Genomic DNA, 14454 nt, shown 5'->3' on the forward strand with positions numbered 1-14454 from the left:
TTTATCTACTTTATCTTTTTCTACACTTTTTTTTAGAAAATATTCTATCAAAATTTTTTATTTTAGATTATCAAACATGTGTAAAAAAAATTAAATCATTAAAAATATTAGTTTTCAGTTGATTTAATTTTTGACACTTAATTTCTCAATACTTATTTTTTTAATACTTAATGTTTTAGTTTATCAAACATGCCTAAGCAAAATATATTCATTTTTGGATAAACTACTGTAGAGTGTAGAGGTCGCCCAATTATGATTTTTTTTTTCTTTTTTGGTCATCAACTATAAAAAGTTACAAAATGGTCACTCAACTATTTAATTTTATTTTTTTTCTTCACTAGCTGGCTAATGTGTAAATAGAAATACCCGAAACTCCAAGATAGTTGGGAGGCTAAAAAAGACAAAATCGAATAGTTGAGTGACCATTTTGTAATGTTTCATAGTTGGTTGGCCAAAAAAGAGAAATACTAATAGTTGGGTGACCATTTTATAACTTTTCATAATTGGGTGGCTAAAAAAAAACCATAGTTGAGCAGTTTAATTTCCGATTAAGTTTTTAAAACATATAATAGTCAAATATTGAAGTGCTAATGCTTTTTATTTTATAAATTTTTAGAGACCAAAAAAACATTTTTTAGGCTTAATTCATGATTTGGCCCATAAATTATATCTATTTTCTTACTTTGATACCTAATTTTTTTGTCCCAAATTTGTACTTAAAGTACATTCAAATTCCTAATTTGGTACCTAAAGTATGCCCCAGTTATATTTTTTAGTCCAATATTTTTGACAAACGTTAAAAAAATATTCTCATAGCCAATCACAAAACACCACATGACATCTTTATGTAAAAAAAAATATTTTCTTTTATTAAATGTATATACACATTAAAAAAACTTAAAATGAAAATAAATATATAAAAATTCAGAAAATATATATAAAATCTAGAAATAAAATATAAATTATAAAATAAAATTTACAAAAATTATGATAATTGAAAAGAAATTTTTTGAAATTAATAATATTATTACAAAAAATTGTAAAAAAACTACAAAAAAAGGTTTAAAATTCTTTTTATATAAATTCTAAAATATATAATTCTAAAATTCTAAAAAAAAGTATTTAAATTTCAAGTAATTGCAAAAAAAAAGAGTAGAAATTTAATTACCTTTGTTAAATTTTATAACATTTTTCAGTTTTTATTAAGTAAATGCAAATGTATTTTATTACCGTTGAAATTTAATACGTTAGATTAAAGAATAAATTAGTCTTTCTGTTAAAAATTCCATCCATTTCTACTGTTAAAAAATAACCCCTATACGTCAGTATGAGATACACGTAGCACGCCACGTAGAACTATCTAATTATTCCATCAAACACATCAAATTTTATTAGTAGAAATAGATAAAAATTTTAACAAAAAATGCTACTTTGTTCGTTGATCTAACATATAATGACTAATTTACCCATTTTTAGTAAAAGAAACAAAATACAATTTGACTCCTAATATAAAAACCTCTATCATATTTTTACCATTATATCTTATGGGATTCGTTTTTGTAACTCATTGAACGAACCAAAGAAAATAATTCAATATAAATATTTTTCCATTTATAAATTCCACAAACTTTAACATATATATTCACCAACACAATATATATATAGGAAATCCACTATGAAATTAATATACTTCAATAGAATCTCTTCATGTCCGTTTTACGATTAACGGAGATTAACTTTTTAAAAATTTGTAATTATCTTTTCCAATGATACCATTTTCAAAAGTTTGAACTCGGCTTTTGAAGTACACCCAACCTTTTTGTAGACAGCTATATATAATTTTCAGGCTGTCATGAATAACAATGACACTTAAAATATATATATAACTAAATATTAATTCGACCCCAGTTTTTAATTTATTTTTTTCATTTGAAAATGTATTTTACGATCCCAGGAATATGAGTGTTCATGAAATAATCATCCCAGTTGATGCATTTAGGGTCGAAATAGAACATATCGTTCTCCGCTAGGCTGGATCTCGCCGCCATTCGTAGCTTCTCGGTGTTTATGTCATCAAATCTGATAATTCAATAGAATCAATTATTACAAGCATCAAACTAACAGGGATCCCCTCGGAGGGAGGAGGGCAAGCAATGGAAATTCGTTATTGCTTCTTATAATTGATTATTGCACTTTGCCTCACCCTAAATATTTTATTAATAATTTCCTAACTTCGCCTTAAGAATTTTAAAATTTTCAGACCTCAATCTTGACATTAAGTCGTAGCTACACCATTGTGCAGTTCGATGTTGTTTCTTAAGATTTGATAAAAATAAAAATAAAATAAGAAGAATTTATAGATACATACATTGCATCGAAGAACAAGTAGGGTCTGTAAATGTCTATCAACCGAGTCACGAAGCTGATTTTCCTGTTGAGATCACTGTAAACTCCTTGAAAGAAATGGCAAAATGCTGTATTTGCAAATTCCAGTCCCTGAAAAAATTGAATCGTTATTTTACGGTTTTGACCGTAATCGATAATCGTAATGTTTATTACATATGCAATTGAGAAAAAATATGAACTAATTAAAATAAGGACGAGTTTGAGGCAAGAGTGAGTAAAAGTTTTTTCGAATTGACTGGCTTTCGGTTGAATCAATTATGATGGTTAATTTGATTAGGTATAGGTTCAATTATTGCAAATCAGTTGAATTCAACCGACTTTTAATAGAAAAAATGGTTTAACCGATCAAACTAACCGATTTTAAATCAAATCAATTAGGTTAGCTAAGGTCACGACGTAGCTACGGGTTGGGCCTTCACCTTCCTTGTTAAGTAAAATAATATTAACTTTACTCCTCCTTAAAATATTCAATTTAAGCCCTTTGTAAATAAAATTTTTATTTTTATCCCTCTAATACTAAATTCTTAGCTTCACCTCTAGTTAAGCTAGGGGTGAAGACAGAAAAAAGTTTTAGAGGCCTAAATTAAAATCATAAATTTTTGAAAGAGTCAAAAGATAATTTTACCATTATGCTAATTTATAATTTTATAATTTTCAAAAAACATAAAATAATTGTACTTTTTAAGAAGGACTAAGACCATTAACTACTCTATAGATTTGTAAATTTATACAAAATTTAAAGAAAATACGAAGGAGAAGGAGACTAGAGCCCCTACTAGCCCTACTCCCCATTTGGTCTCTAGTTAAAGCACGAGGTTGGTTGGTTAAGTTAATTTTTCGATGTTTTTTAAAAACAAACCAATCGATTGCACACCCGTATTATTATTACGAACCTTCAAAGGGAGCAAGTATCGAAGAGCCATGTATCTATGGAAGCTGGCCATGCTATCCATGACACGAATTTTACCAACAATAACAGCCTTCCCATCTTTGTTGATCCAAGGTTTCTTGGAGAAGTATCGGTAGCCAAAGTCTTGGAGGCTATGGTACTTGACCGGGTTCCTCATCGACGAACCCACTTGGTAGATCGTCTCCGATGGTTGGTTCGATGCATGGGCTACCATGGCTACGATGATGGCATTCACCACCATGTCAGCTGGTATCTGAAAAAATAATATGAAAATTTTCATACATTAATGATGTGATTTTGAGGCAATTGCTTGTTATGTAGATGAATGAAAAACCGGTTAAACTCTAGTTTTGGTCCCTCTACTATACTAGAATTTGGAATTTAGTTCTTGTACATTAATTTAGTAATGTTAGAACCTAACCAAAACCGGTCAGTTGAATAGGAAACTGGTGGTTTGATCGGTTTGACCGGTGACATAAAATTAGAAATAAATTAAACCGCTTTCGAATTGATAAAAACAGGAAATCAAGACAAAAATAGGCGATTGAATCAGTTGAACCAATTTATAATTTTTTGAATATTTATATGAATATTTATTTATTTATTTATTTTCTATTAAATCAATGGTTGAACTAGTTTAATCAATTTGACCACTTGTCGGATTTTTAAATTATTATTAATATAACATAATTTGACTCTAGGATAATATAAGCGATGGAGTAGCCCTAGCCACCAAAATGGTAAAATTGTATTTAGGACCTTTTAAAAATTGTAAAATTTTTAGTTAGTACATTGATAAAATTACATTTTGACTCCACAAAAATTTTAAATTCAATATTGATTGTCCTTAAAATGATTTTCTAGCTTCACTTCTCTTTGGTTCTATTCTTTTTATAATATCATTAGTTAGTCCGAATAATTAAATTATTAATTATTCCAGTTTACTTGGATTTTCTTTTAAAAACACCATTTCTTTAAGATAAAATTCTCGTCAACACTTTTAACCGTAATAGTTAACATTGTTAAATATTTGAATTAACTAATGATATTATAAAAGTAAGCCCCAAATTATGTTAGATTAAGGTAAAAGAATTAGACCCCAAATTTAAGGATAGTAGAGGAACCAAAATCAGAAATCAACCAACATTTTATTGAGAATTGAACTCACCAGGTCAACAACTGAGTCCACATCACCGAGGAAGAAAGTCAATTTCCCCTTAGCATAACCCATTGCAAGGCTATCGATGGTTCTGTATTTATAAACAAAAGAAGTATATAAATAACTAATTATAAAGAAAATCATAAACAAAAAAGTTAGAGGACTAATTTAGTAATAAAACCATAAATTATAAAACTATAGGGGTAGCTTACCTAACACCTTCAGCCCAACCAGGAAATGGCTCTTTGAAAGTGCTGGTTATGATAGTAGGTCTTAATATGATTGTAGCCATATTTGCTTTGAATTCCCCCACTAGCATTTCTCCCATTGCCTTTGTAAATACATATGTATTTGGCCATCCATAAAATCTTGCCCTAAAATTTAATTTTCATAAAATAAATAATATAATATTTACTTTAAATGGCAAAATAAAATATTTAACTAATTGGACACAACTTGATTCGATAAATATTTTTTTTACATGTTATAATTTATAAGTTTGGAAAGAGATGGTAATGATAGAGTTTGAACCCTGATTCTCGGTAAGTATTAAAATGTAATTTGAGGCATTCTCACTTCGTCCCTTCATAGATGGTTGTGTGTAAAAATTATATAGTTTTGTAAGAGCTAAAATGTAATTTCACCATTGTATTAGTTAATATCTTTATAAGTTTTTAAAGAATTAAATAAAATTTTATCATTTTTGGAAATGGCCAAAATGCAATTTTTACATGTAACTTATAATTTTAGAAGGTAAAACCTACAATTTCCCCATTTTTGGGGAGGCCAAGGCCTTTGCCTGCCCCCTTGGCACTGCCCTTGGTGCCATGTATGGCTCACTCCAACAAGACACTTTCATTCTTTGAACCTTATCTTCTTTGGCTTGAGCTCTTGATAGAATCAGGAGACAAAACTCTAGCTTAATTCAAAAAAAATACCAACCCATTAGGGGTTTACAAAATCTAGACAATCGACGCACGTTATCGTTCACAAATTTAAAAAGAGATAGTTTGAACCCTGATCTTTGACAAGGACCAAAACGCAATTTGTGGCGCTCCCTCTCACGTCCCCTTTGTAGGTGGATCATGTGTGATGCATAGTTTAGTCCAACTATGCCATTTAGTTATGTAAACCTTGAATTTGGCTTGAACTCTAGACAGAATCAAGTAACAAAAACCCAACTCGATTCAAGAACAATACCGACACATTAAGAGGTTCATCCGACTCCTAGACAGATAATACTTTGAAAACTTTTTTGAAAGGAATGATCACCACTTAACATATATATTCTCTTAAATTTTAAATTCTAAATCTCTCTTACATAACCTTAGGATTATTGGTGCTGAGTTTTATTGAAGGATTGAATTTGAAATTGATTTAAACTCGAAAAAAAAAGAAAAGGATATTACCAACCTTTGAATGCCCAAATCTTTCATGGCTTGAGTAATATCCTTGTCTGAAGCACCTAGCAATCTTAGTTCATTCAATTTTTGTTCAATAACATTTTTCTCAAAATTAATGTCTAAGCCTGAAACACCATTAAGTGTTTCTCCCATGCTGTATGAATTTTCAAGTATAAGCCCTGTCTTTTCTCCTGACACATAAGCTGTAAACGAATACCACAACATTAAATTAAATCATCAATTGCATAAAAATGTACACCCCTTTATATAATAAAAAAATTAAAAAACATTCATATTTTATTGAAAAAGGTAAATTTACCATAGCAGTCCCTATATTATATCTAGGATTATGTTTTACACACTGATCCCTATATATTAGATCAAATAAGTCTTTCGCTAAAATTAAGTGAATTAAATGGTTTTTTTTCAAAAAAAAGGATCAAAATGCAATTTGAAGTATAATATAGGGACTATTATACACTTTTACCAAAAAAAAACATTGTTTTCCGCCAACCTGTGGATACATGAACCAAAACTTTTAGTTTCACACATTTCTTGGCGAAATTTGCAACAAATTTAGCTCCAAATGTGTTGAGACCAAGTGCCACATCATATCTACATGAAAAAATAAAAACAAAAATATAGTTTAAATTATAATTGGAAAATATTTTTCACTATTTGATATACTGACAACATACATTCAAAGGCATAGTTAGAGTGGCAGACATTAACTATCATCTGATTTACTGAAAGACAATAAATATATATATTACCTTTCGTCAAAGTTGGTTGTAGCAGCAAGGTTAACCACAACATCAACCTCATTCAACATCTCTTGTACTAAATTACAATCTTTAATGCCCAAATCTTCATGAGATATATCTCCTGGAATTAGTGTAATTTTCTCGGATATGAATGAACTGAAATTTTTCCCGCATTTTTCTTTCAGGACTTTGAACAAATCTTTTCCTATAATCTGTCACAAATAAAAAACGATATCATATGTTATTCGGATTCGAGTATATATTTAATCCGAATATAAACACACATATATATATACCTCATTGTGAAAGCGGTGTATAGCGGATTTATGATCCGCAGCACGTAAAAGAAGATAAAACTTCTTCACATTTGGTTGAACCCTCAGTATTTTCTCCACAAAAACTGCATTTTCAAAACACGTAAGTCAACCGAATGAAAGCTCAATTGGATGTATATATGTAAGTCATGTCCTCCTTATTATTGTAAGGATAATAGTATCTATAGAAGAGTAATATTCTTACTTTTTGCCAGAAACCCAGCAGCACCAGTGACTAAAATGGACTTGCTATCAAGAAAATGAAGAGCACTCCCTAACTCCATTGCCAAAAAATAAACCCGAAAGAAAGATGTTTTTGTTGTTGTTGTAATAAAACACAGTTGCCTTGAGGTTTTAAAGGAGATGTAAGGGACTCAACATGTATATATAGTGTCCATTCAAGACGAGAAAATTGAATAAGGAGGTGGAGTGGAGTACACGTAAGTGGTTGGGAGTTTCATGGGGTTGCCCATAATATTACTATAGTAAATGATTGATATAAAATAAATTATTTTATGTATGAGTAATAAAGGTGACATATTTGGGTTTATTTAATTCCTAAAAATATACTAGCTGGTACAACTTCAAAATCCAAGAAAATCTACATAAATGCTAACAGGACAATGATATAGAAACCAAAATTTTAATTGCTCTTATAGACAGTTCGTGTAATTATTTTCAAAGCTTTTTGGTTAGATTGAATTGGTATAATTGCAAATTTCATCCTTTAGGATAGCCGAGATGTTAGTCCCTTCACTTGAATTTATCGGAATTTGATCTCCGTGTTTTACAAAAATAGAGAAGTTAAGTCCAATTGTCGGTGAACTATACCGTAAAAGTACCATGGAGGCTCCACTACTAAGGGTCTGTTTGATTGACAGAATTGATTTTCCGGAAAATCATTTCCAACTTTTCCAGTGTTTGATTGGCGGAAAACATTTTCCATTTGGAAAATGAACTCCAAAACAAGGGAAAATGAGTTACATTTTAGGGAAAATGTCTTACCCTTTCAATTTCTGTAAGACATTTTCCGTGCTCTCCTCTCTGTCGCCTCCTTCATTCCTTCCTTCATTTCCGGTAGAAAACTGCTTCTGTTTATCGATTTTCTAGTAACTTGTTTTTTTAATTATTCAATACTTGTTTTTTTCAATTTATAACGATTAATATTGTAGCTTAATAATTGAGTATTATTATAAATAAATCATTGCAATATAAGTAAAAATAATTTAAAATATAAAAATTTATTAATATATATTAATATATGTAAAAACAACTTTTCCGAAAAATATTTTCAAAAAATCTGCCAAGCAGCAGAAAATATTTTACACAGATTCAATCAAACACCAGAAAATATTTTCCAGTAAATCATTTTACAGAAAAGTAAAACATTTTTCAGAAATTATTTTACGGAAAATATTTTACTGGCAATCAAACAGACCCTAAGAGTCAGATTGAACTTTGTTCTAATGGTAAATTAGTCATTTTACGTTAGATCAAAGAGTAAACTGGGCATTCTGTTAAAACTTCCATCTATTTCTACTGTTAAAAATTTGTTATTGTACGGTAGCATGAGGTACACGTGGCATGGGCATGTCACTGTTTAATTATTTCGTTAGTCACATTAATTTTTAACAGTACAAATAGATTAAATTTTTAGCAGAAATAATCAATTTGATCTTTGATCTTTATAGAAACAAAGAAGTTAAGTGAGAACACGTGAATTTGTTTCATATGAATTGCCAAACTTTTTTTTTTTAAAATTCAATGCATAGAAATTGCTAAACCGTTACTTTCAAGTTGGAGATTGATCGAGAAAGTTTAATAGTGTTATTTAGTTGGACAAATTTCTTGATTTTCATAAAGTACTATGACCAAATTTTAATAAATTAAAGTGAATTTCATTATTTGATCATTTGAAATTTTGCATTTCCCATGTTAAAAACCTAAGGTCAAATTTTGGTTTTAGGCCCTATACTATGCTTAAATTTGAAATTTAGTATTTGTATTTTAATTTGACATAATTTAATCCCTCTACTTTTATAATAGTATTTAGTTAGTCTAAATAATTAATTCCGTTAACTATTCCAGTTAAGCTATTGACATTAATTTTTCTTAAAAACATTCATTTTAATCTATTATGCTGACATTGATTTTTTTTTTTTGCTAGAACGAATGTTTTTAGGAAAAAAATTCACATTAGTATTTTGATCGGAATAGTTAATATTGTTAACTATTTGGACTAACTAAATAAATTATAAAAGTAGAATGATCACACGCCAAAATCTAAATTAAAGTATATAGACTAAAATAACAATTTAAGCTTAATAGAGGGATTGAAACCATCATTTGACCAAAAAAAGTTTCTTTTTTTTTATCGAAAACATGAAGATTATTAAAGGAAACAGAAAACTTAGGAAGCTGATGTGTTATAATAAAAAATTTATTTGTCTGTGGGTGAGGAGGTGACCTACAAAAATCAGAAAGGTAAATTAGTTGCCAATTAAACCTAACTATTTTCAACCCCAAATAGTAATTTCTAAAACGTGTAAGCTTTCTATAATATACCATAAATGATATAATCTCTCTATTATATCGATTAAAATTTTAATTTTTATCAATATATATTTAACGATTAATACGTACTTTTTTACATCAAATGTAACACCCCTGGTCTGGTCTAGGAGTTCCGGCTAAGTCAAAGGTATTACATTGATCATCGAAGTGATCCAGTAAAGCCATTCTTTTGCTTGAGTTGAGTTGTATGAAATTCGCTCTTTTGTTTTTAAGAAAAATATTCATTAATCAAACTGATTTTACTTATTAATCCAATTACAATATTATTAATGTGAAGTTTTAGAGAAAAACGATTAAGGTTTAAAAAGATTTTATCAAAACTTTAAGTATTTTGTAAAGCAACGGAAAATATTATTAACAATAATAGTTTTCTAAACCAAATATCATGCAATTATCAGAGTATTAATTAAATATCATGTTTAAAAATTAATAAGCTAAATAATCACTGTAGCGACGTAAAAATTGGTTCCGGGGTCGCTAATTGTGGCGATCTAGTGAAAAAGTTTGGAAACTGAAGTTCGATTTTAAAATAAAGAGGGAGTCGCCACCGATCCTTTTTACTAGGTGTGACCGGACACCTGTTAGACTTCTTTTTTAAAAAACAAAAGGAAGGCTGAATTTAGGTCTACGTTAAAAGCCAGAGGAAAATTAGGGTTCGGGAGTCGGTTACGCGCAAGGAAGGTATTAGCACCCTCGCGACGCCCAAAAATTGGTATCTCATAAACACATGTTGTCTTAATTTTCAAAAATACGGTTCAATGTAAAATTTAGTCGTGATCCGATTAAAAAACAAGAAACTTTAGTTTATTCCGTTTTTTCTTTTAGAAGGGTATATCGCTTTAACACGAGTCAATTGACGTTCACCCAACATAGCGATGAACTTGATGACTTAATGTTAAATCGATATATTGCCTTGACTATTGAAATTAATTAGAAAACCGGAACGTAATTTTCAAGAGAATGCAAGACATAATTGATACGAAATGAAAATAAGCAAATGAAACGACTTGATACATTTGAAACAAATAACAAACATAACAATAATATTAGAAAATAATAACCGTGCATGCAAGATCAAATGCAATGTTAGCATTGAATACGAGAACGTAATAAGGATACAATGAATACACATATGAAGATAATTAAGAGTATATACGTAAAATATTTATATAAATAGTAGTAGTGTTAGAAATATACTATACGTATAGTGTTTGAAGTACGTATAAGATAGTAAAAAAGTACATAACTAGCAACAATAAAATAAAATATATACATATAGGTGTAAAAAATAATATTACAAAAAGGGTATGTATACATGTATAAAAAATAGATGTATTAACAATGAATATAATAATAAATATAATAGTAAAAAAAGATAATACTATATGAAATGTGTACATATATAATAACATATGTATGCTAATATGAATAATGATAATAATACTAATAATAATAATAAAATACGAAGAAGTATATATAATATAATAATAATATTAAAATACAATAATTAAAAATAATATTATATATAAATATATACAATATTCACATGTAAAAGAAAAATGTATACTAATATATAGTAATAATAATAATAATACTATAATATTGGAAATAACAATGATCATATTAAATAAGGAAACAAAAAAAGGACCAAAAATGAACTAAAAACAAAGCTTTGGGGCGAATTTAAAAAAAATTAAAGGGGAAAGGACCTATTTGAATACGGGTAAAACCATGGGGTATTAAAAGTGCAAAATTTCAAACTTTCCAAAACGCTGCGCATATACGGGGGTTAAATTAAAAACTGAGCAAAATTCTGGGGTCAATTCAGAAACAAACATAAACCTAATTTAAAACACCAAAAATGCGGAAGGGCTGATTGCGCAAATAGCCCTTCCGCTCTTAAAACACGCGGATCCTTGCTGGGGCGGGTCGGGTCGACCCGACCCACCCTTGAAACGGCGTCGTTTTATTGGTTAAAGGGGGGACCAAAACGCACCGTTTTGGTCCCCTATATAAGTTAAAAAATTTTATTTTTTCATTTGAAACAGAAGAAAGAAAAAAAAAAGGAAGAGGAGGGAGAGAAAAGAGGGAGCGGGGAAAGGGGAGAGCTCCGGCCAGGGGCCGGTCACCGGACGGTCGCCGGAAGTCTGCCGGTGCCGGCGCCGGCCACCGCGAAAAGGTAAAAATTTACTCTCTTTTTTTGCTTAATAATACATATGTTTTTATGTTTTGATATTTTTTAGTATTTTTATGTAAAAAACAAACTCAAAACAGTAAAGAAAAAAAAGAAAAAAAAAGAAATCACCTTAGGTTTTAGATTTGATTCTCTGATTTGGTGTTAGAGCCCCTGATTGTATATGTATTTTTGAATGGTTCTTGTATTCAATCTGTTAATATTGAAAGAAAATCTTTGTTTTCATAGCAAAAATCCCCCCTTTTTACAAATGCTTATTTCTCAGCTTTATAGCCGACTACAAAACTAGGAAAATATTGTTTATCTTTTGTCCTATTCTGTTTGGTCTGCTTCTGTCTTTGCAGGGTATGGAGGAGCTGGTGGTGGAGGAGGAGCATGCAGCGGCAGATGGTGTCAGACGCGTGGGGGTATGGGGCTGCTATAGTGGAGCAGTGTATGGGGCTAAGTACAAGTGGGGAGGGTTACGGCTGAGTAGGCTAAGGTTTCTGAAACCCTAAGTCTGGAGTTTGGGCTTCTGGGCCTGGGTCAAGTGTTGGGTTTTGGGTAGTTGGGCTAAGGTTTGGGCAGGGGTTTTAGTGTATTGAAATGGATCAATCGGGTTTGGGTTGTAAGAGGGGGAAATGGGCTTGGTATTAGTGGGCCAAAATTGGCCTACTACAATCACAAACCAAAGCAATAAATAATTTTTAACCTACAACCTGATAAAAAACATAAATAGTAAAATTATTAAGAAAAGCTTTAATGGAAACTTTTAGATAATAATAAAAACAAGATGCTAGTCCGAGGTTCCTCCGATGCCATTACGAGTCCTAGTTTTCTGCCCTGAGAGATAAGGAAAGGGGAAAGTGAGCTTATGACAACCCAATGTGAGTCTAATTTTTAAACCATTATATATAATTGTTCAAAAAATAAAACATTCAATCTATAGCATCATAGCAAATTAAGCATAATGTGAGAAACATTCAGTAATTCAATGCATGTACATGTTATGTTCATGATGCAATGCAATGCAATTTTAAATTTGAAGTTCCCACCCATCCATTCTATCCACCCTTGAGCATCGTTTGACACTCCAAAACACAAGTCAATAACTCACCATCCCCCATTTCCTGGTGACGATGGTCGTTCACTTGTCATTCGTGATGATGACTTTTACTACAATAATTTACCATTTCGGTTGCTCAGTTTCGATGGTTTTTTAAACTATCATGTTGGTTTACCCGATTTCGATGACATTGTCGCCTACTTCGTGCGGTACTAACTTTCGATGTGAACTTCAATTGTCACTTCCTCCTATGGAACTCATCCGTCCTCCATACTCATTTTCATGTAATCATGCACATAAACTCAGCATACCATGCTATTTATCAACAATCAATGCTATGCTTATCAAACACATTTATTATTTCATACTATCATTTAATGACATGTACTTATGCATTCATTCATATCAATTTCACATATACAATTTCTTCACGCAAACTAAAAACTTGTATCGATATATATTAACATTAGGTTGTTAATATGCTAGTTCGGCTAACACATACATAACAGGTTTGTATATAGGGTTCACATCTAGGGTTCGTATATGGGATTCGCACATATCAACTGCAATTTGCCTATCAATTTATAACAGAGTTTGCATTTTTGTTTGTTTATGTAAGGGCTTGCATAATAATTCCTATAGGGTTTGCATAATAATTCCTATAGGTTTGCATAATAGATTACCCTAATCTTTAATATTTTAATTAATTAATCATACACAATGGTGTAAGTTAGATCCCACACCTTATTGAGGATGCAAAAAAAAGGCCCTTAATTTTGGATGAAGAAATCGACAATCAGTAGAAGGAGAGGGATGCAATTGAAAGCCTTGAAATATTTGGTTGAGTAATGTGGTTCGACAATGAAGAAGAAAAAGAAGAGAGAATTTTGAGAGTTCTTGAAAATTTCTCCAAATAATAATTCTAGGTTTTGAAAAGATTGGTTATTTATCAAACTTCTTTCCTAATTGAAATAGAATTAGGAATTAGTTTGGAATTAAGTTTGATTTAAAATAAGGACAAAATTTTAAAAAATAGATTTCGATCTGGGCTTGATTTGAAAATTCGGTACTTTATGGGGATAAAATAAGAAAATAAAAATATATTGGTTAAATGTGTACAAGAGGTTTTAAACTTGGGATCAAAGTAAATGTTAAGTCTTAACCATTGAACCAACAAACTCATTCTTTACTTGAACTTTTAAGAAATTATTTTTAAAGGTTTTGGCCAAACATCAAAGGAAATTAAAAAAAAAAATCAACAAAGGGGTGTAATCAAGGGAGTTCAAACCTAGAACCTTTAGCTTGCCTAATGCTTAAGTATTAAGCCTAGTGGCCTATTTTTATTAATTTATTATCAAAAATAATTTTTAAGGTATTCGAAGCTCGCTTACCGTATTTTTATTATTCTTTAAAATCTAAATTTTATCTCCACTTTTTCTAGCCCTAATTTAGAATGTACATCAAATAAGTAATAAAATATGTTTAATCTATTCAAAACTCGATATGAATGATTTATATAAATAAAATGTAATAATCGAATTATTATAATATTAATCATACAAAAAATATTGAAACGAATTTTATGATTCCGTTCTGAAAATATAATATCAAATTAATTCAAGTGAAGTCATTTTAACACAAAATTTTTACTTTTGGATCCTTTGAAATAATTTTAATTTTATTTT

General features: G+C 29.9%; 1 protein-coding gene across 1 annotated transcript; it reads right to left on the bottom strand.

Moving 5' to 3' along the window:
• Positions 1-1589: 1589 nt before the first annotated feature.
• LOC107932424 (fatty acyl-CoA reductase 3) lies at positions 1590-7327 on the bottom strand. The gene is made up of 10 exons (XM_016864405.2): positions 7162-7327; positions 6939-7042; positions 6652-6854; positions 6393-6493; positions 5889-6081; positions 4688-4849; positions 4485-4566; positions 3300-3569; positions 2369-2496; positions 1590-2079 (listed from the first exon to the last, which is right to left on the bottom strand). The coding sequence occupies exons 1-10, from the start codon at positions 7238-7240 to the stop codon at positions 1926-1928; spliced, it is 1476 nt and encodes a 491-aa protein (XP_016719894.2). The 5' UTR covers positions 7241-7327; the 3' UTR covers positions 1590-1925.
• Positions 7328-14454: the final 7127 nt, after the last annotated feature.

This window comes from Gossypium hirsutum, chromosome D08, assembly GCF_007990345.1.
Source record: "Gossypium hirsutum isolate 1008001.06 chromosome D08, Gossypium_hirsutum_v2.1, whole genome shotgun sequence".
Classification (NCBI taxonomy): Eukaryota; Viridiplantae; Streptophyta; class Magnoliopsida; order Malvales; family Malvaceae; genus Gossypium; species Gossypium hirsutum.

Excerpts from the sequence above, each read along its gene's own strand:
- LOC107932424 (XM_016864405.2), bottom strand. The coding sequence starts at position 7,240 with ATGGAGTTAGGGAGTGCTCTTCATTTTCTTGATAGCAAGTCCATTTTA. Across the intron at positions 4,567-4,687 it reads GGTTGGGCTGAAGGTGTTAG|AACCATCGATAGCCTTGCAA; the intron begins GTAAGCTACCCC and ends TTATAAATACAG. Across the intron at positions 2,497-3,299 it reads GATACTTGCTCCCTTTGAAG|GGACTGGAATTTGCAAATAC; the intron begins GTTCGTAATAAT and ends CAATTTTTTCAG.